Source organism: Narcine bancroftii, chromosome 5 (assembly GCF_036971445.1).
Source record: "Narcine bancroftii isolate sNarBan1 chromosome 5, sNarBan1.hap1, whole genome shotgun sequence".
NCBI classification, from domain to species: domain Eukaryota; kingdom Metazoa; phylum Chordata; class Chondrichthyes; order Torpediniformes; family Narcinidae; genus Narcine; species Narcine bancroftii.
Window position 1 is genome coordinate 18,516,316 of NC_091473.1, and position 26,341 is coordinate 18,542,656.

Below are 26,341 nucleotides of genomic sequence, written 5' to 3' on the forward strand. Positions count from 1 at the left end.
GAAACTTGCCCCCTCAGAGTTCTCCGGATGATAACCTTTCTTTCAGGTTACCAAAGAGTTCTTTTTTGTTTCACTTATTCCAAGTAAAACATTAGACATCTAGTCCTCTCCTCTTGCATGTTCCACAAGGGCTTTGACCAGGCTGAACTTAGTACTCACAACCTGTCTTCCAAATGGGGTTTTCCATAAGTTTGCCAGCTTGTCCTGTTCCAATCCTAGCTCTGACTGTAAAACTGATCTCTGTCTCTTTCTCAGAGAGAAAATCTGTTTTATTCTCTCTGCTTGCAAAACCACATGACTCTCCTAGAACAGCAAGTTCCACTCCAGACAGTCTGCGGCTCCGATAAGTTCTTTCATCTGTTGCCTTTTTGGAAACAACAATCCATTAGTGAAGTCTTTTGGGCACTCTCCAAAGCTTTTGCAAAGGCTCTCGGCTGACATGCAGAGTTCTGGTATTTTAAATAAGATCTGTTTTAAAGTGTTTGTATGTGACGTACACTTAAAAAAAAACTGCCCCAATTTATCTCCAAAGAACAATCCAAACACAGCATAATCTGTCACACATGAGACAAGGGCATATGTCCCTCTGCCATTTCTAGCATTTCATCCATTAAAACTGACGGAGTCCTGAAGCCCAGACCATCTTGGTGCATCAGCCTGACTCCTCTTTCGCATCTGGAGAGTCCGAAGGTGCTAAACAGCAGCACTTTCAGCGCTGCATATTTGCCTTCCTCTGGAGGGGCATGGATGAAGTCATCTACCCGGGCAGCGATTTCTTGGTCCAAGAAGTTGCTCCGTGGAAGTTCTTCATGGAGTCCGTCCGATGTTATTTGTCTGATTTGGAACTGTGCCTCTGCTTGACTGAACCAAGTGTAGGGTTGCAGTGTCCAGAAGGTAGGAAGTTTTAATGCAACAGTTTTCACTGCTGCTGTACCCATGATGTTGGGTTCAAAATACCTTTTGGACCGTCGGGGTCACCAATGCAGTATTCGCGCGACGGAGTGAATAACAAGACCAGCAGTTGACAGGTTCGTTCTGCAACTCACTGCTTTATTGTTTGCTCACTGAGCATTTTAAAGGCACCCACTCCCTGTGCGTCGTTCATTCTTCGCACCATTCCTTGAGGGGAAGGGGTTAGATGCCCGGCGCGATCTTGATGCAGGCTGCTCTGACCACGCATGTGTTTCAATCTGAACCGGTTCGTCTGAACACCAAACGTGTGGGTCGTTTAATTTGCCCTTGTGTTGACAGTAATGTGCAATGTATTTTGAGAGCATGACTGATTCAGGTCAATCAGAAAGGAAGGTATCATCAGGATTTGGGCCAAGTGAGTGTGAAATTCACTTTACAAAGTTTTTTCCCCAAAAAACAAAAAATTCTCTTCTGATTTCACATAACGGTGTCTGAACAAAGCATTTTGATTTTAGTAGTTGAAGTGATCATTATCAGTTCTGATGTAACATTTTTTTAAGGGTTTCATTAAGATTTGAGAAGTATTGAGCTTGGTTGTATTACCTAAAAAGTATCTTGAACATCTTGTAGTATACCTGGTTACTGGACACGTTTGAAATCATTCTTGATTATTGAATCCCAGGAACCGCTTATCGATTAACAATGTGGATAAAAATGACGAGATGAAGTGCGAGCCTTGAAACCTAGATTATTTTTTTTAAAAAGTGCTATTTTAAGCACTGGCTAAAATTTTCGCAAAGTGAGTTGGAAACGAGCAATAGCAAAGAAGAATCGAACGAAGGAACATTGGTTGACGTGCTTGCTGTCGGATTTTTTGACTTCAACCACTTGGGGAAGAATTCGGACGTGTGATGTGCTGAGTGGACAGTGTCAACGAATAGTGCGATGGGCCGAAAAGCGAACGACAACTTGAGTTCGACGTCACCTGATTCCTATTGGTCAGAAGTTGCTCCTCGGGGCGTGGCGAACCGACCAAAGGTGAGATCGACGGGAGAACGGACCAACCACCGGTTAGCACGTACCCACTCTGTCCAATCAGCAAGGAGTGGGTGGGGCGTGTGGCCGAAGGGCTGGTGCTGAGCCTGCTCCGGGTCGGGTGTCCTGAGCGATGCCGTTGTGGTGATCCGAGAATGCAATGGCGCTCGATAGTGCTGGGCCTCCTGCTGTTGAGGCTGGGCCTCCACCTCACCCTCTGGCTCCTCTTTGGATTTGGGCCCAGCCTGGGATTCTACCAGAGCTTCGTGCCCTTTCGCTTCAGCCTCAGTGTGCTGCTGCAGGCTGGGGCCGAGGCTCAGGCCGCCAAGAAGCCGTCGTGGTTCGATCAGACCTGGGGACGGGGTCAGGCCGCGGTGAGTCACCCCCTGGCGAGAGGCGACCCGATGGTGTGCAAGAGGCGCCCGCCTTCTGAGCCCAGGCCCGCCGGGCCTGGCTACAATTTCCTGGACAGCTTCGGAGAGTACAGCCGCAAGTACAGCGCCTTCCCCGAGCCGCAACGCCGCCGGATGAAGGAGGCCGCGCTGCGAATGTTCTACTTCGGCTACGAGAACTACATGGAACACGCTTTCCCGCAGGACGAACTCAATCCCATCGACTGCCAGGGCCGGGGCCCCGACCGGGATGACCCGTGAGTGGAGAGTGGCTGGGCTGTTGTTTCGGGGGGCACCTCTGAGGAGGAGAGGACACGAATGTCTGGCGAGGACGGGGAAGGGACTGGATAATGGGAAGGGAGTTGGATGATTGGGGACGGTGAAGATTCTGGCCGGGAGAGTAGTGGGGTGAGTCGGTCGGTTCTCGGGGGGGGGGGGGGGGGGGGGGTCAATGACAGGAAATGGAAAGGGTGACTGCCTCAAAAGGTTGAGGAGGGAAGTCACGGTGATGAGGCAGTGAGGAGGAGCAGGCTTGAAATATGAGGTTGGGAGTGGGTTAAGGTGGCAGAGATGTCAGGAAAAAGGTGTATGCTGGTCCTGATCAGCTGGGGTTTCTTTTGCGGAATTTGGATTAATGTTCCTGAACAGGAAATAATTGTATTATTTATTGTCATCTTCTCTAATATACAATGTGCACTCTCCAGGCAAGTCATCTCAGAGAGTAGGTAGTTCAACAATAATAAATGAGGTAATGTCAAGTCAATTTTATTGTCATTGCACTTCACAACCTGACGAAAGTTTTTTTCTGGTTCTCACAGGCACACCACCAGATATAATACACGTACAAAGACAATACAAATGCACAGCAAGCATTCATATATACAAATAAATAAGTATTGTGTCATGATGGAGAATCTCGGATGGTTCGTGTGAGCAGTTCCTTTGGTCGTTCAGCCTGTGGGAAGAAGCTGTTCCTCAGCCAGGTGGTGCTGGCTGTGATACTCCAGTATATCTTTCCTCATGGGAGCAGCTGAAAGATGCTGTGTACAGGATGGAAGGGGACCTCGATGATTTTGCATGCCCTCTTCTGACAACGATCATGTCGAGGGGAGGGAGACTTCATCTCTGCAGATCCTCTCTGCCACTTTTCCACTTTTTTGGTCCTGTGAATTGACTTGCGATTCATTTTTCTGCAGAACCCATACCACACTGTGGATGCTCTTGATAGAGTTCCTGCAGAAGTTTGATATAATGGTGGCAAGTAGCCTTGCCCGCTTTAGTCTTCTCAGGAAGTGCAGTCACTATTGCTCCTTCCTAACAAATGAGGAGACGTGTGTCCATGATAGGTCACTAGTTAAATTAACTCCAAGGAACTTAGTGATCTCCATTCTCTCCACTACGAAGTTGTTGATCTCCAGTGGAGTGTGGTCATTCTTGGTCCTCCTGAAGTCCGCAATCATCTCTTTTCGACTTGTCCTTGTTGAGACTCAGGTTGTTATTCTCGCACCATATCATGAAATTTTCCACCTCTTCTCTGAGTGTTGCTGATGAGTCCAACTATTGTTGTGTCATCTGCAAACTTGATGACACTGTGGTGCTGGATCTGGCGATGCAGTCATAGTCAGTAGCGTGTACAGGATTGGGCTGAGCACACAGCCCTGAGATGCACCAATGACATTCTGCTACTGCTATTGTTTTTCCTATAGGAAGTCCAGAATCCATTTACAAATAGGGTTGTTGAGTCCCAGTTGATCCAGTAGGTAATAATATTACAATTAGTCTAGCAACTCAGTATACTGAAAAATTCGAAAACAGCATGGTGTGGAGAAAAGAGTCGGCAGATGTAGCGATTCAATAAAAACATAATTCTGGACAAACTCGGTTGTCAAACAGCATACTTTGTATTGCAAACCAATGTTTTGGGTTTGAGCCTTTCATCAAGGCATGAACAAAATGTAGTCAGGCTCATGAATAAAATAGGGGGGAGGGGTACAAGCAAGAGGTGCTCTGTGAATGGAGAAGGAAGGAGATGGAGGAAAGGAGCCAGAGGGACAGGGAAGAGGAAAATTGGGAATGATCCTGCAGAAACTGGAGAAGTTGATGTGAATGCCATTGGTTGGAGAGTGCCAAGATGGAATATTAGATGTTGCTCTTCCAATTTAAGGGTGGCCTTGGATTGGCAGTGTATGAAGCCACGGACAGACATGTTGGCACAGGATAGGGGCGCAGAATTGAAATGGACACTGGTGATGTGGAGAAAAATAGAGTTAAAATACAGTGCCACCATGAGATCCATTGAGTCTGAAAGCAACATGAAAGAAAAAGGAAGGTTGTTCAGTATGCCTACTATTTAGTCTTTTTGTAACTACAATTCACTTTCCAGAAAGAAAGTTCAGTTATAGATGTGGATTTAATACATAGTTCATATTCAAAAGCTGTCATTCAATATTTCATAAAGAGGAAGTATATTATCACATTCCCAATGTTAACCAATGTTTCCTTTTTAAAAAAATTTTCACACTATGAACCATATCAGTCAAAATACACACAAACATTTCCCTCTTGAATATACACAGTGTCATTTTCTCCCCTTTTTTCCCCACTCCCTTCCCTCCCTCCTTCCCACCCCCTCCAAATCCATTAAACTTTCAAATGTACAATACAATAAACCCATTAAACAATGTCATCACACAATGAGAATAAACAAGAAAATTGTGTCATTTACTTTTACACACAGGGTCAGTTCATTTCGTCTTCTCATTCTATCATTTTAGGGGGTGGAGGTCCGCGGTAGATCCTCTCTGTTGTGTTCCATGTACAGTTTCCAAATTTGTTCAAATAATGTGACTTTATTTTTTAAATTGTTATTTTTTCCAATGGAATACATTTATTCATTTCTATGTACCATTGCTGTACTCTCAGGCTCTCTTCTGATTTCCAAGTTGACATTATACATTTTTTTTGCTACAGCTAAGTCTATCATAATAAATCTTTTTTTGCCCTTCATCCAGTTTGAGGCCTAATTCTTCTTATATTACTTAGAAGAAAGATCTCTGGATTTTTTGGGTATGTTACTTTTTGTGATTTTATTTAATATCTGATTTAGATCTTCCCAAAACTTCTTCACTTTCTCACATGCCCAAATTGCATGTACTGTTGTTCCTGTTTCTTTCTTACAGCGAAAACATCTATCTGATGTTGGATCCCATTTATTTAACTTTTGGGGCGTGATGTAACCAATTATATTGTATCATGCGTAAGCTCGTATTTATTATATTTTTCATAGTTCCAGAGCATAACTTTTCCCATACTTCATTTTTTATCTTTATGTTTAAATCTTTTTTCCACTTTTGTTTGGGTTTATAGCTTATTTCATCATTTTCCTTCTCTTGCAGCTTGATGTACATGTTTGTTATAAATCTTTTTATTATCGTTGTTTCTGTAATCACATATTCAAAGCTGCTTCCTTCTGGTAATCTTAGAATCTACGTGAATCTTTTTCAATATGTTGAGTAAATGGTGCAGTACTAGTGAACTTCTATATTGCACCAGTTTTTCATCCCACTTATAAAGTATATGTTCTGGTACCTTCTCTCCTGTTTTATCTACTATCTTGGTCCAATCTGGTTTTCTCCTTGTTTGAAAAAAATCTGATAGATACCTTAATTGCTGCTCTATAATAATTTTTAAAGTTTGGTAGCTGCAAACCACGTTGTTTGTACCATTCTGTTAATTTATGTAGCGCTATCCTCGGTTTCCCCCCCTTTCCATAAGAATTTCCTTATTATTCTCTAGTTCATTAAAGAATTTCTCTGTTAGGGGAATTGGTAGTGATTGAAATAAGTATTGTATCCTTGGGAAGAAGTTCATTTCAATGCAATTTACCCTCCCTATCAGGGTTAGTGGCAATTCTTTCCAATGTTCTAAGTCATCCTGTAATTTCTTCATTAATGGCTGATAATTTAATTTGTATAGGTGGCCTAAATTAATATCTAATCAAATGCCGAGGTATCGGATTGCTTGTGTTTGTCATTTAAATGGTGATTCTTTTTTAAACTCTGTGTAATCCGCATTATTCATTGGCATCGCTTCACTTTTATTTGCGTTGATCTTGTACACCGATACTTCTCCATATTCCTTCAATTTCTTAAGTAGTTTTTTTAAATATTTCTGGTTCTGTTAAGTATACTATGATATCATCTGCAAATAAACTGATTTTATACTCCTTCTACTTTATTTTTATCCCTTTTATTTTATTTTCTGTTCTTATCAGTTCTGCCAATGGTTCTATTGCTAAAGCAAAGGAGATGGTGGACATCGCTGCCTAGTTGTCCTACTTAATTTAAATTGGTTCGATACATATCCATTTACTGTCACCTTTGCCATTGGACCCTTATATAATGCTTTAATCCAATTAATATATTTTTCTGGTAGGTTGAACCTCTGTAATATTTTGAATAAATAATTCCATTCTACCCTCTCAAAGGGTTTCGCTATGTCTAAAGCAATGTTATTTCCTTGTACTGCATGGATTAAATTAATGAACTTACAGACATTGTCCGTTCGTCTTTTCTTAATAAATCCAGTTTGATCTTGTTTTACTAGTTTTGGTACACAGTTGGCCAATCTGTTTGCCAATATTTTTGATATTATCTTATAATCTGAGTTAAGTAGAGATATTGATCTATATGATGCTGGTGTTAGTGGATCCTTCCCCGTCTTTGGTATTACTGTAATTGCTGTTTTGCATGAATCTGGCAGGTTTTGTGTTTCTTCTATCTGGTTCATTACTTCCAGGAGAGGAGGAATTAACAACTCTTTAAATGTTTTATGGAATTCTATTGGGAGTCCATCCTCTCCAGGTGTTTTATTGTTCGGTAGCTTTTTTATTATATCCTGTATTTCCTCTATATTTCAAATGGTTTTATCAATTTGTTTTGCTCCTCTTCTTGCAATTTCAGTAGTTCAATTTTAGCTAGAAACTCATCTATTTTGTCTTCTTTCCCTTCGTTCTCAGTTCGGTATAATTGTTCATGGAATTCCTTAAAGTTTTCATTGATCTCTGTTGGGTTTTATGTAATTTGTTTGTCCTTTTTCCTTGATGCCAATACAGTTCTTTTTGCTTGCTCTGTTTTAAGTTGCCAGGCTAGTATTTTGTGCGTTTTTTCTCCTAGCTCATAATACTTCTGCTTTATTTTCATTATGTTCTTCTCCACCTTATACGTTTGTAATGTTTTGTATTTTATTTTTTTTGTCTGCCAATTCTCTTTTTGTTGTATCTTCCCTTGTTGCTAGTTCTTTTTCTGTACTTACTATTTCCCTTTCTGACTGTTCTATTTCCCGACTGTAGTCCTTTTTCATCTTAGTTGCATAACTTATTATCTGCCCTCTAATGAAAGGTTTCGTTGCATCCCATAATATAAATTTGTCTTTCACTGATTCTGTATTTATTTCAAAGTACATTTTAATTTGGCATTCAATAAATTCTCTAAAATCCTGTCTTTTAAGTAGCATGGAGTTTAATCTCCATCTATATGTTCTTGGTGGGATGTCCTCCAGTTCTATTGCTAATAACAGGGGTGAATGGTCAGATAACAATCTCGCTTTATATTCCGTTTTCCTAACTCTCCCTTGGATATGGGCTGGCAACAGGAACAGGTCAATTCTTGAGTATATTTTATGTCTACTCGAATAATATGACTATTCCTTCTCCTTTGGGTGCTGTCTCCTCCATATATCTAAAATTGCATTTCCTGCATTGATTTAACCATAAATTTGGCTACTTTGTTCTTTTTGCTAGTCTTTTGTCCAGTTTTATCCACCTTTGGGTCCAAATTAAGGTTAAAGTCCCCTCCTGTCAATATATTCCCCTGTGTATCTACAATCTTCAAAAAAATCTTGCATAAACTTTTGATCGTCTTCATTAGGTGCATATATATTGACCAAATTCCAAATTCTGAATATATCTGACACTTTATCATTCCATACCTCTCTGCTGGATCTATTATTTCCTCCTCTATTTTGATTGGTACATTTTTATTGATTAATATAGCTACTCCTCTGGCTTTTGAATTATATGATGCTGCCATTACGTGCTCTACCCAGTCTCTCCTTAATTTATTATATTCCACTTCAGTTAGATGTGTTTCCTGCACGAATGCTATATCTATTTTTTCTTTTTTCAGTAAATTTGTTAGCCTGTTTCTTTTGATTTGGTTTTGTATTCCATTAATATTTATAGTCATATAGTTCAGCATGGCCATCTCATACTCTGTTTACACCTCATTTCCGCTTCCTCACCACCAACTTTCCCCCTTTCCCCATTTTCATCTCTCAGTTTTCCCTTTTTGAACTCAACGTATGACAGCACTTCTAAAATATAAAATACTTCAACAACTCCCACATCTAAAATTCCCTTAACCCCAAGTGTTTCTCCCCCCACCTCTCTGAGGTGCCCCTTGTCCCTTGTCGGGCAACCACAACTCCCCTCTCCGTTCAGATTGCGAACCCGCTCACAAGCATCAACTGATTTCGCAGTTACTATTATTCTCTCTCACCCAACCGCCTCCAGAAAAGATTTTTATCTTCACATTTAAACAAAGCTTTACCTCTTCTCTTTTTGTTCCCCTCCTTTCCCCCCCCTCTCCCTTACTTCCCTTTTCTTTCCCTTCTTTAGTTCTTACTTGTACATTATTTTTTACATCTTTATATGTAATTTGTCGTCATTCTTCGTTCTTGTTGCATCTCTTCATCTCTCTTTCTGCCCTGCAGTTTTCGTGCTTACTCCGGATCTGAGAACAGATAGCTTGATATCTTAACATAAATTTATAGCTTTTTTTTTTCCATAGGATCGATTTTGCTGTGTTAAACTCCTTCCTCTTTAGGAGTTCAAAACTTTTGTCTGGGTAAAAAAATATTTTTTGACCCTTATATTCCAATGGTTTTTTGTCTTCTCTAATTTTATTCCTTGCCCTCTCCAATATATTTTCTCTTGTCATGTATCTCATAAATTCTACTAAAACGGATCTTGGTTTTTGTTGTGACTGTGGTTTCGGGGCTAATGTTCTGTGTGCCCTTTCTATTTCCATTCCTTCCTGTATTTTTGGCATTCCCAGGACTTTTGGGATCCATTCTTTTATAAATTCTTTCATATTTTTGCCTTCTTCATCTTCCTTTAGGCCCACTATCTTTATGTTGTTTCGCCTACTATAGTTTTCCATTATATCCATCTTCTGAGCTAACAACTCTTGTGGCTCTTTAACTTTTTTGTCACTGTCTTCCAATCTTCTTCTTAGGTATTCACTTCCATTTCTACAGCCATTTCTTGTTCTTCCACATTTTCTAATCTTTTCCCTATTTCTGTCATGACCAGCTCTATTCTACTCACTTTTTCTTCTGTACTTTTCATTTCACTAAATTCTAGTGTCAGCCATTCTTTTAATGCTCTCATTTGTTCTTTTTTAAACTTTATTTATTTGTTCAAAAAACATAGTATATGACATCTACAACAATTAACCATAAACATGAACGTTATTTTTTATATTAACAAAAGAACCCCCCCCCCTTCAGCCAACTCTCCTAAGGAGAGCCATAAAGAAAGAAAAAATATTAAAGAAAAATTAAATATACATATTAAGATCTAATCAATGTAAATTGAAATATAAATATTCTGAATATAACAATCACTTATTAATAAAAAATTATAATTATCACGCAAAACATACGTAATTTTTTCCATTATTAAACAATATTTCATCTCATTATGCCATCTATTAATATCAATCATATTTGTATCTTTCCATGTACTAGCAATACATTTTTTCACTACAGATGAAGCTAAATATACCAAAGCAAGCTGAAACTTATCTAATCTGAAGCCTTTCAGAGGTTACAAACTATCCAATAAAAATACTGTTGGACCTAAAAGTATTTTAATCTTATACAGGTATTCTAAAAACAATTGAATTTTCTTCCAAAAAGATTGTATATGTATACATGACCAAACAGCATGAAAAAAAGTTCCAACTGTATTACCACATCTAAAACACAAATCTGATTCATGAAAACTATACTTTTTAAATTTTTCAGGTGTCTTTCATTTGTTCTTGAAATTTTTTAAAATCTATGTACTATCCATTCATTTTATCTCCTATTCCTCTGTGCAGAGCTTGGTCTTCTTCTGAGTCTGCTCTTGGGTTTGTGTCTTCTCCTTCTCTTCCTTGTATCTGTGTCTCTTCTGACTTTCTTGTTGAGCTGCTTGCCTCGGTTTGTTGGGTGTTTTTTTGCATAGCTTCTTGTTGTTGGCCCTCTTCTTCTGGGCTAGTTATCTGTTGGGCCCCCTGTTGCTGTTTTTCTTTCTTATCACTCCCTTTCCTGTTGCTTTCCTCTTCTTCCAGCTGAGAACCCTGCTGTTGGGCATCTCTCAGCTGGTCAGTTTTTTCTTTTTGATGTTGATGTTTCTGCAGCTTATTTTCAGCATTTCATGTTTATTTGACTTTAAAGGTGCAGTTGTCTACATTTGTTAGTTTACACGTTGGAATGTTGTAGTTTTGAATCATTTATTTCAGGCTAGTAGAATATAGCCAAGAAAATGCTTGCTTAAAAAAGGGAACAACAAAACAGCACAAAATCCAAAGGCATGTTGGAAATCAGTAATAAATGAAAATGTATTGAAGACCTCATGAAGATGGTGAGCAGACATTGAAATGCTGGAGGAACTCAGTCGACAGCACATATGGGTAGAAATGGTCAGTCAACATTTTGGGTTTGAACACTTTATGAAGAATAAGATAAAACAGTGAAATTACACATAAATGGGGAAAGAAGCTGGGGGATGCCCCCAGTGGTGATGGGGTTCAGTACAGAAGGTGAAGTCGGGGAAGAAGGAAAAAACAATAGGAAGGAAAAAAAGAGTTAGAGAAAAACACAAGAGATTGTAAAGAGATGGAATCAGTGCAATCAGATGGGGATGGGGTTACCTATCACCTCTTCTCCCACCCCCAAAACTCCAGGTTCTTTCCCTTTTACTATATGTAGTTTCACCTCATCTTGATAAAGGGTTCAAATCTGAAACATTGATGCTGACTGACCTGTTGAGTTCCTATTGGCAACTCTGAAGGTGTTGTGGTGAGATGTTGGTGTATTGGTTCATGAATTGCAAAGAGTAAATTTTCAGTGCAGGTTGCAATTGAAGGGCTTTGACTGTTCAGTGATTTGAGTGTGCCAGGGTTTGATTCTCAATTCCTTGGCACTAAGTGAATTGGGTCAGAAACTGGACAATATGTAACAAGCTGTGGGGCGTATGGTCTATTCCCAACACTTGCTACTTATTTTTTTCTGAAATCCTAAGCAGGTGAACCCGTGGAGAGGGAAACCTGAGTTTATTTTTGAAGTCAATGATTTCTTATTCGAATTTAAAGAAGTTAGTTTTACTAGAAGTTGATAATAATATTGGTCTATTTTGTGGTTACTAAACCCAATTTAGAAGGCCACGTTTCTTGAAGGGATGATTGAAGGATGGTGAATGTATTTCCCTTGTTAAAAAGGTAATAGGGAGAATCCTGGGAATTGTAGAGCAATGAGTCTTAAATCAGTGGTGGGCATACTATTGAAGAGAATTCATGATTTATAAGCATTTGAGAAACATTGTTTTTTAAGGGACAGTCAGCATGACCTTGGGGTGTAAGTGATACCTCATGAGCCTACTTGAGTTTGTTGAGGTGACAAAAAAAATTGATGAGTGTATGCGGTGTACTGTGGAGTAAAATCCGTAGTATCTACTACCTAGTGGATTGCGGTGATGAATATGCAAAATTTCTGGTTGTTTGAGACACAAGCCTAACTAATATACCTGCGATAAGAATAAACCGATTACAAGATAAAAGACAATGCAAATTTAAAGTAACTTGAAAAAAAAAATCAGGATTGCAGTCCTTAATTATGTAAAGTTCAGTACTGACTCTTGACTAGGAAGAGATAAGGAGACATTTTGGGAGAGTCAAGTCACCCCGGCAGTGAGTGGCATTGGCTGACTCTTCATCCTGAGTGCCGCCATATTATTCAACTTTATCGAAACCATTCAAACAGCTGCTGCGGGCAGGGCATGACCAGGGTGCTCCTTTGCCTGAATGTTTATGCCCATCTTCACCAAGGGATTCGGTGTTGCTTTGGAGAACATTTACTTTAAACTGTTATTTAAATTTTTATTTGTTCTTATTTATTTTAACTTGTTATCTATCTATTTATTTATTTATATATGTTGCCAGATGCTTGGGTTGCCAGTTGCTTGAAATCTGAGTACGGGGGATTTACTCTATTTGAATTTTAGTAAGGCAGTTGAAAAAGTTCCTCACGGTAGATTTATCCAAAAAATCACGAGGCATGGGAGCCATGGAAGCTTGGCCAAATGGATTTAGAATTAGTTTGCCCACAAAAGGCAGAGGGTGATAGTAAAAGGAGTGTCTTCTATCTGGAAGTCAGTGTTTAGTTCTTTTGTGTGACTCCTGCTCTTTGAGACTCCCCCACCCCCCACAGTTTTAATGAACTGTCAATGTGAACAATTCCTTTGGTCGTTCAACATTCTATTCTCACTTCCCATGGGAAGAAGGTGTTCCTCAGACTGGTGATACTCCTGTATTTCTTTCCTGACTGGAGCAGGTGAAAGGTGTTTGATGCAAGGTGGAAGGAGTCATCAGATCTTTGTGCATCCTCTTCAGACAACAATTCTGGTAGATTTTGCCGATTTGGGGGGGGGGGGGGGGCGGGGTGCAGGTGGCGAGATTTTGCCGATTTGGGGGGGGGGGGGGGGCGGGGTGCAGGTGGCGAGACTCCAGTGAACCACTTTGGAAGATCTAACTTACAAGACTTAGAACGTGGTTAATAGCAGGATTGTTAGAAGTGTAAAAGAACAGAGGGATCTTGGGGGCGGGGGGGGGGGTTCAAAGTCCATAAACCCTCAAGTTGCCTTGAAAGTTGTAAAGTGGTTAAGAAGGCAAAGGCTTTTCTTTTTGGAGTGATGAAGGATGCGAGGTGACCTAATGAAGGTGTATAAAATTATGAGAGGAAAAGAAAGGGCGGAGAGCCAACACCATACCAGAGGTAAGGTTAAGGTTAGAGGAGGACCATTTAGGGGGGAAGATGGTTTATTTTTACATAGTGTTGGGTGCCTGGAATGCACTGCTGGGGGTGGTGTTAAAGGCACATTTAAAAGATTCTTAGCTTGGCACATGGATGTAATTAAAATGGCATGTTCTTGGTTGTGAGGGAGGGAAGAATAAGATTGATGCAGAGTAAATTAACATAGATCCACACAATATTGTGGGCTGAAGGACCTGTACAATGCTGCACCAAGTTCCATGAAAAAGGAAAATGCAAATTTTACTCACATAGTCAAATTAAAGGTCAAAACTGTAAATTGTGCATTATGATATTGGAACAAATGTACTGTGCAAAACCTCTGCTTTAAACATACACCCAAGTTTTTGAAAATGCAGAAGAATTCTTAGAAAATATTTAACTGTCAATTTAATTCATTAACCTCTTAATTTTATTCAGCATTCTGAATATAATTACTTTTAGGACAGCAAAAAAAAACTGCACTGATTTATGTTAAAGTTGAGGAAGTGGGAAATGTAAATCATCAAATTTGTAAAATTAGGTTTAATTTGGGTAGATTATGCTAAATAATCTATAATATTGTGAGAGAAATGTCATTTTGTGGACTGCATTATAAATTTAAATTGCTTGACGGAACTTGACAGAGATGTTGAATATAAAATGAAATTATCTTAAATGTTTAACTTTTTCCTCTTTCTTACATTGGGAAAAGTTCTAAATCATTACTTAGATAACCTCAGTGTTTCATGGACAATAAAATAATGAGAATTATTTACAAATGCAGCCAGTACGTACTGTATACAGTAAGTATGAAGTTAACAGCAACAGAAAGTGCAGGAGACATTCAGTAAAGTCAGCATCTATGGAGTGAAGAAAATGAGTTAACTTCCCATTTGAAGGATGAGCCACTCCTGAATTGCAAATGCGTTTGATTTCTGGCTTGACTTGTGCTTTCCAGAATATTCATATATTATTAATATGATTCTTTACAAGCTTTCAACTGGAAATTTACCACAGAGCAAAAGTAATTATTATGGACTGTGTACCATGTTTTGAAAACCTTATTTTATGCTTCCATATATTTCTGTAAAGCAATTGTATCAGGCAGCTATGGTGAAAAGCCCAGCCAGTTTGTTTGCAGTTGCAATACAGAAGACACGAGCAATTTTTTTTTTGTTTTATTTTATTAGCACATGTAACAAAATTGCATACAGAACTAAAAAATTCTATATATCAAAATCAATACATGCTTTTTTTAATCATTTTCTCCCCCCCCCCCCCCCACCCACTCCCTCCCACACGGAAAACCCCCAAGAAGAAAGCAAAGAAAAAGGAGAAAGAAAGAGAAAGAATAGACTGGATATTACCTTATGAATAAATTGTGATCTAATTATTCTAACACTGAAAACTACCATAATATCTTTTAAATATATGGTAAAATAAATCTAATATATATATATTTAAAAAAACCACAGAAACATCTAATAAAGTAAAATAAAATGAGGCCTGGGAATGACAAAGTTTGCACCAATTTACAATGTAATTACTTATAAAGTTATAACAACAATCTTTTGCATATATGGAAACTAAATTTTCCAAAAAAATATCATATTTATTCTTTAAATTATATGTGATCTTTTTTAAAGGTATACAACTTTGTATTTCACCATGCCATCTATCTAATACCAAATCTATATCCAATTTCCATGAAATGACTATATAGTCCCTGGCAACTGCCAGTGCAATCTTTAAAAAAAAATTTTTTGAAACCAATTTAATTTTAAATCAGGATTAATCTTGATATATCACCCAAAGTAAACAACATACGGATTCTCAGGAGTTTAACATCTATTACCTGTTGAAGAAAATCTATTAAATTAGTTCAAAAAATATCAATTTGGGGCATGTCCATGAAGAGAGGTGCCTATGTCCTGTTCACATCGAAAATACTTATCCAAAAATCTAACTTCAATCTATTAAGCTTTTGTGGAGTAATATATAACTGATGTATGAAATTGTATTGTACCATTCTATATCTAACATTTATTGTATTTTTCATACTATCATAACATATTTTGTCCAGTTGCTATCTTATATCCAAGTCGATTTCTCACCTTTGTTTAGATTTATAAAAATCTTTCTTCTTTATCCCCATAAAAGTAATAAATGCATAACTGAAAAAAAAAATTATATTTGGATTTGATATTGCTTCTATTTCATTGTCTTCTAATAGTAAAAAATATGTAGTTAATCTTTCTCATAAATAAGCCTTTAATTGATAATATCTGAATATTGTATTCTTTTGTACTCCATATTTAGCTTTCAATTGTCAAATGTCATTAAATATCTGTCTTGTTAACAGTCTTTAATAAATTTTATGACCAGTTAATAAAATTTATATTATTCAACATAAAACAGGATCAATTTATTTTGCACCAGTGGTATTCTAACTAATCCATATTCCTAAACTCCCATCAACATATGTACCTTATGCCACATTCAGACCAAATGTTTTAATATTGGTGTGCCTGTTTCTCCACTTAATAATACTTCATTCCATTTATTTTGCAATTCTTCAAATTCTTTTTCATCTATTTTATTCATTTCAATATTAACCCAAGCCCCTTTTTCTCCTTCCTCAAGAAAAGAAGAAAGAATTCGTTGTTGGGCTACTTTATAATAATACTCAATAGTGAAGGTGCAGACCTCCTGATTCAAATCTCCAAGTTAATTTTTCCATAGAAATCCTTGACATCTTGCCTTTCCTAAAGAATTTCCTTATAATTTTATTTAGATCCTTAAGAAAACATTTTAGGAATATCAATGGATAAAGATGAAATAAATATTGCACCCGTGGAAAAATATTCATTTTGATACAATTTGCTCGGCCAATTAATGTAATTGGTAATCAACACGTTTAAAAAAAATCTTCTTAATAGTCCATAATTAATTTTAAAAAGATTCTTTAACTGATTATGAATTCTAATTCCCAAATATTTTATCCCACATTCAGGCTATTTAAATTTTGTATTTTGTCTATGTTGTCCACCAAAAGTCAATGGCATAATTTCACTTTTATCTCAATTAACTGTATATCCTGAGACTGCTCTGTATTGTTCTAATTGCATACGTAAATTATCCTATACATTTTCTGGATCTGTCAAATAAATAATTATATAATCTGCAATAAACTAATTCTATGTTCATTAGCCCCTATTTTAATACCCTTAATATCTAAGTCTGTTCTAATTAATTCAGCTAACAGTTCAATTACTAATATAAAAAAGAGCAGGCAACAATGGACAACCTTATCTTGTTAATTTAATATAATAAGACATGAGACCATTTGTCACTACTCTTGCTCTTGGTTCAATATATAATGCTTTAATCCAATTTATAAATGTTTGTCCTAAACCAAATTTTGCAAGTATCTTAAAAAGAAAGTCCCATTCTACTCTATCAAATGCCTTTTCTGCATCTAAAGCCACTGCTACACTTAAATTTTCTTTCTTTTGAGCTAGCTGAATTAAACTATCAACCTAGTTGCATTGTGTGCTGATTTTCTTTTTTTAATAAATCCTGTTTGGTCCTCATTAATTAATTTCATTTTTTTATCCATGTCAAAACTCTTTCTCTTTATAGGGTTTTGAAGCCTATTTCCATTAAAACTCTTGAATTTTAATCCTATAATCATTGTAAAAATTTAAAAATTCTTGCACTTTCTCCCCTTTTTATGATTCTCCTTCATCAGTCCCTGGCTATTTACCAATCTCTTAAATACAAAAGAAAATTCAATAAAAAAGGTAGTACTTGATTGAATACTAAAAAGAAAGAAAAAAATAGAAAAGAGAACCCCCCCCCCCCTCAAGTATTGTCATCAATCCCCCTGACAATGCTACCACCCTCCATTTTTTGGGTTGTCACCAAAATCGCAAAGTAACGCCCATGGTTTGGCAGGTACTAGTCAGCATCACTGCAATATTTCAAGCTGCCCTCCACATTTCTTTCACCACAATAATATAACTTTCCACCTTCAAGTGTCCACTCTTTGGATCAATTCTTGACACATGTCTGGCAAACTTTCTGCATATTCTTGAGCATGTTCTGGATTCTTAAAAATCTACTTGGACCTCCTTGAACAAATACTTTAAAAGGTTGCAGTATAACGCAGAATAAAAGTATATCCCTCTTCCGACAGGATATTTTTAGACTGCATTAAAACTTTTCCTTTTCTTCAGTAATTCAAAGCTTCTATCATGCTAAAAGAAAATTTATTCCCTCCAAATTCCAATGGTACTCTTCCATCTCTTCTTCTCTACTCTCTCCTCCTCTTCTTCTTCCTCCTTCTCCTCTCTTCCTTCTCTCTACTTCTTCCTTCTACTCTACTTCTTCCTTCTCCTCTACTTCTTCCTTCTCCTCTACTTCTTCCTCCTCCTCCTCTACTTCTTCCTCCTCCTCCTCTACTTCTTCCTCCTCCTCCTCTACTTCTTCCTCCTCCTCCCTACTTCTTCCTCCTCCTCCTCTACTTCTTCCTCCTCCTCCTCTACTTCTTCTCCTCCTCCTCTACTTCTTCCTCCTCCTCCTCTACTTCTTCTCCTCCTCCTCTACTTCTTCCTCCTCCTCCTCTACTTCTTCCTCCTCCTCCTCTACTTCTTCCTCCTCCTCCTCTACTTCCTCCTCCTCCTCTACTTCTTCCTCCTCCTCCTCTACTTCTTCCTCCTCCTCCTCTACTTCTTCCTCCTCCTCCTCTACTTCTTCCTCCTCCTCCTCTACTTCTTCCTCCTCCTCCTCTACTTCTTCCTCCTCCTCCTCTACTTCTTCCTCCTCCTCCTCTACTTCTTCCTCCTCCTCCTCTACTTCTTCCTCCTCCTCCTCTACTTCTTCCTCCTCCTCCTCTACTTCTTCCTCCTCCTCCTCTACTTCTTCCTCCTCCTCCCTTCTCCTCCTCTACTTCTTCCTCTTCCTCCTCCTCTCCTTCTCCTCCTCTACTTCTTCCTCCTCCTCTCTACTTCTTCCTCCTCCTCCTCTACTTCTTCCTCCTCCTCCTCTACTTCTTCCTCCTCCTCCTCTACTTCTTCCTCCTCCTCCTCTACTTCTTCCTCCTCCTCCTCTACTTCTTCCTCCTCCTCCTCTACTTCTTCCTCCTCCTCCTCTACTTCTTCCTCCTCCTCCTCTACTTCTTCCTCCTCCTCCTCTACTTCTTCCTCCTCCTCTACTTCTTCCTCCTCCTCCTCTACTTCTTCCTCCTCCTCTACTTCTTCCTCCTCCTCCTCTACTTCTTCTCCTCCTCTACTTCTTCCTCCTCCTTCCTTCTCCTCCTCTACTTCTTCCTCCTCCTCCTCTACTTCTTCCTCCTCCTCCTCTACTTCTTCCTCCTCCTCCTCTACTTCTTCCTCCTCCTCCTCTACTTCTTCCTCCTCCTCCTCTACTTCTTCCTCCTCCTCCTCTACTTCTTCCTCCTCCTCCTCTACTTCGTCCTCCTCCTCCTCTACTTCTTCCTCCTCCTCCTCTACTTCGTCCTCCTCCTTCCTCCTCCTCCTCTACTTCTTCCTCCTCCTCCTCTACTTCCTCCTCCTCCTCTACTTCTTCCTCCTCCTCCTCTACTTCTTCCTCCTCCTCCTCTACTTCTTCCTCCTCCTTCCTTCTCCTCCTCTACTTCTTCCTCCTCCTCCTCTACTTCTTCCTCCTCCTCCTCTACTTCTTCCTCCTCCTCCTCTACTTCTTCCTCCTCCTCCTCTACTTCTTCCTCCTCCTCCTCTACTTCTTCCTCCTCCTCCTCTACTTCTTCCTCCTCCTCCTCTACTTCTTCCTCCTCCTCCTCTACTTCTTCCTCCTCCTCCTCTACTTCTTCCTCCTCCTCCTCTACTTCTTCCTCCTCCTCCTCTACTTCTTCCTCCTCCTCCTCTACTTCTTCCTCCTCCTCCTCTACTTCTTCCTCCTCCTCCTCTACTTCTTCCTCCTCCTCCTCTACTTCTTCCTCCTCCTCCTCTACTTCTTCCTCCTCCTCCTCTACTTCTTCCTCCTCCTCCTCTACTTCTTCCTCCTCCTCCTCTACTTCTTCCTCCTCCTCCTCTACTTCTTCCTCCTCCTCCTCTACTTCTTCCTCCTCCTCCTCTACTTCTTCCTCCTCCTCCTACTTCTTCCTCCTCCTCCTCTACTTCTTCCTCCTCCTCCTTCCTCTCCTCCTCTACTTCTTCTTCCTCCTCTTCTACTTCTTCTTCCTCCTCCTCTACTTCTTCTTCCTCCTCCTCCTCTACTTCTTCCTCCTCCTCCTCTACTTCTTCCTCCTCCTTCCTCCTCCTCCTCTACTTCTTCCTCCTCCTCCTCTACTTCTTCTTCCTCCTCCTCTACTTCTTCTTCCTCCTCCTCTACTTCTTCTTCCTCCTCCTCTACTTCTTCCTCCTCCTCCTCTACTTCTTCCTCCTCCTCCTCTACTTCTTCCTCCTCCTCCTCAACTTCTTCCTCCTCCTCCTCAACTTCTTCCTCCTCCTCCTCAACTTCTTCCTCCTCCTCCTCTACTTCTTCCTCCTCCTCCTCTACTTCTTCCTCCTCCTCCTCTACTTCTTCCTCCTCCTCCTCTACTTCTTCCTCCTCCTCCTCTACTTCTTCCTCCTCCTCCTCTACTTCTTCCTCCTCCTCCTCTACTTCTTCCTCCTCCTCCTCTACTTCTTCCTCCTCCTCCTCTACTTCTTCCTCCTCCTCCTCTACTTCTTCCTCCTCCTCCTCTACTTCTTCCTCCTCCTCCTCTACTTCTTCCTCCTCCTCCTCTACTTCTTCCTCCTCCTCCTCTACTTCCTCCTCCTCCTCCTCTACTTCCTCCTCCTCCTCCTCTACTTCTTCCTCCTCCTCCTCTACTTCTTCCTTCACCTCCTCTACTTCTTCCTCCCCCTCGCCCCCGCCCCCCTCCCCCTCTTCTTCCTTGTCATTGGTTTGAGAGGATACATTTTACAAATGTTCTTAAATTCATGTCACCTTTCATCATTGCTAACCTACTGAACATCTGCACGCCTTCAAGAACAATTTGGTCAATTTGCAGTATACATCCTTCTGTAAAACTTCAAAGAGACTTGCTCGATACAATTTCTTGCAGTCATTTTGATGGTTTGCAGGCAAGTCGCACTTGACGTAATCCCACTCAACATGATTTTACTAGCCTTCTCTAAAACCATGTTAAAGAAAGTAGGGTCTTTTGTTCATTTGTCTCACCTGTACTGCACTCTCCTTCCTAAATCTGAAGCATCTGCTATGGCATTGGTTAGTTTATGGAAATAGAACTCAATACTATTTAGTAGATGACTTTCAAATTTCTCAGTGGTTCTGTAAACTTTCTAAAAAGTGGACACAGCATGATGTTTGTCTCACTTTTACCAGGGAGATTTGAGTATTGTTTGAGTATTGTTTGAGTATTGTTTGAGTATTGTTTGAGTATTGTTTGAGTATTGTTTGAGTATTGTTTGAGTATTGTTTGAGTATTGTTTGAGTATTGTTTGAGTATTGTTTGAGTATTGTTTGAGTATTGTTTGAGTAGAGGAGGAGGAGGAAGAAGTAGAGGAGGAGGAGAAGGAAGAAGTAGAGGAGGAGGAGAAGGAAGAAGTAGAGGAGGAGGAGAAGGAAGAAGTAGAGGAGGAGGAGAAGGAAGAAGTAGAGGAGGAGGAGAAGGAAGAAGTAGAGGAGGAGGAGAAGGAGGAAGTAGAGGAGGAGGAGAAGGAGGAAGTAGAGGAGGAGGAGAAGGAGGAAGTAGAGGAGGAGGAGAAGGAGGAAGTAGAGGAGGAGAAGGAGGAAGTAGAGGAGGAAAAGGAAGAAGTAGAGGAGTAAAAGGAAGAAGTAGAGGAAGAAGAAGAGGTGGAAGAAGAAGGAGGAAGGGCACCATTGGAATTTGGAGGGAATAAAATGTCCCGAAACATTTGATAATATGACAACATTCTGATCCCAGATTGAGTTAATTTTGCTGTTGGAACTTGTAATTGATTTTGTTTTCCTTCTAGTTCAAACATAAACATTAATGATGTCCTTGGAAACTATTCTTTAACACTGATCGATGCACTTGATACACTGGCGGTGAGTGACAGATGTTTGAATTAATGATTACTTTGCTCTGTGGAACTTTTCAGTTTTATTGTGCAGACACCTCATAGTTGTGCAGATCTTACTGTTTCTCCAAACTGTATTCTAATTTTGAAAATGTCTTTGGGAAAATCATTTTCAGTTTATTATCATGAGTGAAAGTGGAACTCTGAGGGACAAAAAACATTTGCAGGAAATTTACATTAAAAAGGTAGAAATGGTGAACAGGTTAGGCAACAACTATAGAGAGAGTAAAACAAAGTTAATGTTTCATCAGGTAAAGAGTTATCAACATGAAATATTAGTTTCTCTTTTTACCCATGCTGTCTGACCTGCAATGAAGCATTTTGTGTGTTTGTCTTTTCTTAGAAAGTTGTATGTCAGATACAAACCTAAATGAATTACTAGTTTTTTTTTGATGAAATTTCTCATTGTGCATTCTGTGAAGATTTTGTCTTTTTTTTGGTTGAATTAAATTATCAAAATAGCAGAATCTCGTTCAGTTTATCTGTGATAAAGTTTTAAATAAAGATATCAATGGTTTGAAATGTTCGTAAACTAATGGTGTTTTTAATTGGAATTGGTGATGAGCAAAAAAAAAAAATTCTGGAAACATAATGTGAGTGCACAGTGCTAGCTTTAACTGGTGGATGGGCATAAACATCACTAGTTTATTGTAGTGGAGAGCTGGATTTCTTATACTCTTTATAATCCTTACAAAAATGGAAGTCTGACTGTTGTTCATTGATATTAATTACATTTCATAATTTTGTAGGCTTGCATCAAAATGTGAGTTATTCTCACCACAGCCTACTGCTGGCAATTTGTGTTGTAAATAAATTATCTTTGTATTTTTATTCTACCAAGACATTCAAATTTGATGCCCAGAAAGAGAATTATTGAAACTGGTGAATTATTTAAGAGCTCTGGAAATGTTCTGAGAGGTTCTAAATATTTTTAGTTATCATGGCAGTATTTTGTACTAATCTTGTTATCCAAATACTTGTTCATCCAGATGTTACAGAATTGAGATGGATTTCTTTTGAAAATATCACTCAAATGTTCCATCATTTTTCATGCACCTACACAAGAGCTTTCAGATGTAGCTGTTGTCAGTTTTTGTTCATTGAGTATTTTTTTGTCTCTGCCTTTTTAGAATCTCTTTTTATTCTAATATTTACTTCTATTTTGCCATTAAAATTCATTGGGTTCGCTAGAGGATGGGCAGTTTGGGTGTTGACAGGATTCTGGATGCACTGAGGCAGCATAACAATTAGTATTTTATCTGAAAGATGAGGGAAAATGATTAAATTTTGATCTTTGTTATAAATGTATTGATCCAGTCATTTCTGGGTTAGTAAGTGCATTTGCAAAGTAGATCTAAATTAACATTTTTTAATGTATGAAATTTGTTTCAAGTTTGCATGAGTAACTTTAATACATACCATATCATTTCTACGGAATCACAAATGTATGTTGTAAACTGTATGGTTTAAAGCTTAATCAAGTACAGTAAAATCCCCATTATCCAGCACCTGTGGGGATCGTGGGTTCTGGAAATGCAAATCTTCTGGTTGACTGGGGCTCATTCATACAACGCCTAACTGATACACCTGCATTTGGAATATACTGTTTAAAAGACAAAAGACGGTGCAAAATGTAAAGTAATTTGGGGAAAAAAAAAATCAGTTTTGTAGTCCTTACTTATGTAAAGTTCACTTTAATCTGCTAATTCCCGTAAATTACAAAATTTAAATTTGAGCCCTGGTCACTGGCGCTGTAACAGTATTGCGCTAACTGCTGCACTAACCACACTGCCCCCATAATTAAACCCCCTCCCCCAAGTTTACATATAAAGCCTTACTAATATACTTAATACAAATAAAGATATAGACTCTTTATGAATTAGAGATAGGGAGACACTTTTGGGAGAGTCGCAAAAGAGCGAATGGCATCGACTGGCTTTTAATCCTGTTGTCTTTGTCATACCCTCGGCGTAACCCGACCAATTTCCTTGCAAGTGATCTGGACAAGCCCTTGATGCACCTTCCTTTAAATTCAAACCTCATTTGCGAGCGATGTAAAAGTGTTGCACCAGCTGCTATGCGAGGAGTCTCCAAAGTGGTCGATGGAAAATGCCAAGGGTTCGATAAATGTTGGGGGGGGGGGTGGGTTTGATTGAACTTTTGGGGTCGAAAGAATTGTAGAGCCTGAAGGCCCTGCTCTTTCCCGGGAGCCCGAGGCGACTTTTTCAATGTGGACAGCACCGCACCCAATGTTGAGAATGGAGTTGCCGTCACCGCTATTAAAGACTTTGACCCAGCTTCGTTTGGCATCTTCAAGGCCAGAAACAAGGTTTTTTTTTCAAATCACTGTTATTGTAATCACTTGCTTGCTTAATTTACAAATTTGTTTCTTGGCCTGGATACCTGTCTCTGGCACGTTCCTTGCAGCCACTCTGGGGCATGGAGCAGAAAATTAATTTGAAGTCTTGCTGAAACACATTTCTGATTTATATATAATAGTCCATTTCTGAAACATAACAATAATAATATAGTTACATTATTATTAATTGGAATCACAAGACAATGGGACCGTTGTAATTGTTTCCATGTGGATGAATTGACTTGGATTTTCTTTACTCATGTGCTCTTTTTAAAAAAAATACTCAATAAACGTACTAACTATATTACTCGTCATTAGCATTGAAGTCTTGTAACATTTTTAGCTTAGCCATAGGTTTATTTTCAAGTATGTAATGAAAATCTGGGTTGCGGAATGCGAGGCTGAGAATCCCGTCCACGTCATTTCCAGTCCAATGGTGTCAGTCCAGAGACAGCCAATGCATACTCAACACCTGTAGCTATTGAAGTGGTGTCAGTGAACCGATAGCTATGCATTTATTGTGTAAATTTGCCACATTTTTACTAAGCACAATGGCGGCTGCTAAGATTAAGTGCAGACAATATTCGCCAGAGTATTTGAAATTTGGATACGTACCTTCGTTTACTAATGAAACAATTTCAATGTGCCTGTTACGTGAAAAGGCTTTCAGCAATGATGCCACGAAGCCTGTGAAATGAAAGACCACCTCGATAAGAAAAACAAGGACCTTAATTTCTTTTTAAGACGCTGAAAAAAATCAGAAATTGACCAAATGTAAAGAAATTTTTTACAGCACCTGCCAATGTTGATAATGATGGAGGCATCTCCCTTAAAATAGCAAAAAAGAGAAAATTGTAGTCCATTGAAGGTGAGATCATAATACCAGCAATTAAAGATATGATTTAAAATGTTATGAAGAAAACTCTCAACTGGTTCTAAAATGCTTGCCATTAAATGCAAATATAGTGCGAAGACACATTGATGTGGAGGAAACCTTGGCATCTGAACTTCAACATTGTGAGTTTTCCATCCAACTCGAAGAATCAACTCTTGGCAGTTCAGATATTTTCATGACCTTTGTGAATTATGATTGCATTCTTGGGGATATCCTAGGGGTGAACTGAGATTTGGTGGTACCCCCGGATGAGGTCCACCTTGGAGAAGACCTGTGCAGGTTTGTGACAAAGTCCTGGATGTGTGGCATGGGATATTTGTCGGGCATGGTGGCCTCGTTGAGGAGGCAGTAGCCACCACATGGTCTCCAAACCCCTGCTGATATAACAAGGAGGGGGGTGGTCCAGGGACGATTGGAGTGCCACACAATCCCCAGGTCCTCCATTTTCTTAAACACCTCCTTTGCCAGGCTGAGGTTTTCGGGAGGGAGTAGGTGCACCCTGGTGTGGAGCAAGGGGCCCTTGGTGAAAATGTGGTGTTCCTTACCCCACGTTTTGGTCGCAGAGAACTGTGGCACCACAATCGAGGGGAACTCCGCCAGGATGCTAGTTAATTCATTGTCTAAGAGAGCTAGAGAGTCCAGGTGGGTGGGGGGCGGGGGCGGGGGGTGGGGGAGGTGTGGGGGTGGGGTGGCCTGTCTTCCCCTTGAAGCAGAGTCTGAAAAATTCTGGTGTGCACTAAGCGCTAACCTTTTGAGGTGGACAAGCAAGCAGAGGGCCCGAAGGAAGTCGGCCCCTGCACTCTATCGGAGATGAAAAGAAACATAGCTATCTCAGGGCATTAACGCCTCTCCACTGGCCTTGATCTCACTAGGGGCTGTTCATGGGGCTTGCTGATGTGGTCTACCATGGTGCTGGTGTCCTTCTTCGCTCTTTCAGGGCATGTCTGCCCAGGCTGCGACACTCCAAGGGTTGCTGAAGTCCTCATCCTTGTCTCTGCACGCAGGCTGCTCTGTGTGGAGATTTACTGGCTGGAAATTAACTATGAAACTGATTTTATCTTGCTGTTGTAGTTAATTTTTTTACATTGTTCAATGCATGCAAACATGCAAGTCCCACTAATAGTTAACAGTATGTACTCGCGAATACATTAGTTTAGCTCTGGTTTTCTTTTCTGTCCTCCCACACTCGGATAGAGGTGCTGAAGTTTACCTCTTTTTGAGAAGTATTTTGCTTCTTAAACCTTTCTAATCTTTGTGTGTTTTTAGACTGAGTATTCGTTCAAAAAATAGGTAGTGTCCACATTTATTGTACTTCTGAATAAGAAGTAGTTAATGGCAAAGTTAATTTGCATTCATCATGTCGGTATCCTGTTTATTATTAATTGGCTAGCTTTGATTAATGTGTGCCTTCCATTGCATTTGGTGTGAAGTGAAAAATTAATGTGGTTACCTTGTTTATTGCTGTTCTACTTGGCATTAACTGCAGTTATTTCTGATAGCTGAGAATGATTTGAAGTATTGCACAGTTTTTAGCAGTAAAGTT

At 39.3% G+C, this 26,341-nt stretch overlaps 1 protein-coding gene across 2 annotated transcripts in view; it reads left to right on the plus strand.

The window, feature by feature from the left end:
• The first annotated feature begins 1,991 nt into the window (after positions 1 to 1,991).
• edem1 (ER degradation enhancer, mannosidase alpha-like 1) overlaps positions 1,992 to 26,341 on the plus strand; it is a 58,547-nt gene continuing 34,197 nt past the window's right edge. Inside the window, exons 1-2 of one of the 2 annotated variants that reach the window (XM_069936931.1) lie at positions 1,992 to 2,596; positions 21,440 to 21,512. In XM_069936931.1, the coding sequence (XP_069793032.1) occupies positions 2,103 to 2,596; positions 21,440 to 21,512 (567 nt within the window). In that variant the 5' untranslated portion in view covers positions 1,992 to 2,102. The remainder of the gene's footprint in view (positions 2,597 to 21,439; positions 21,513 to 26,341) is intronic. The other variant, XR_011357366.1, reaches the window with a different exon arrangement.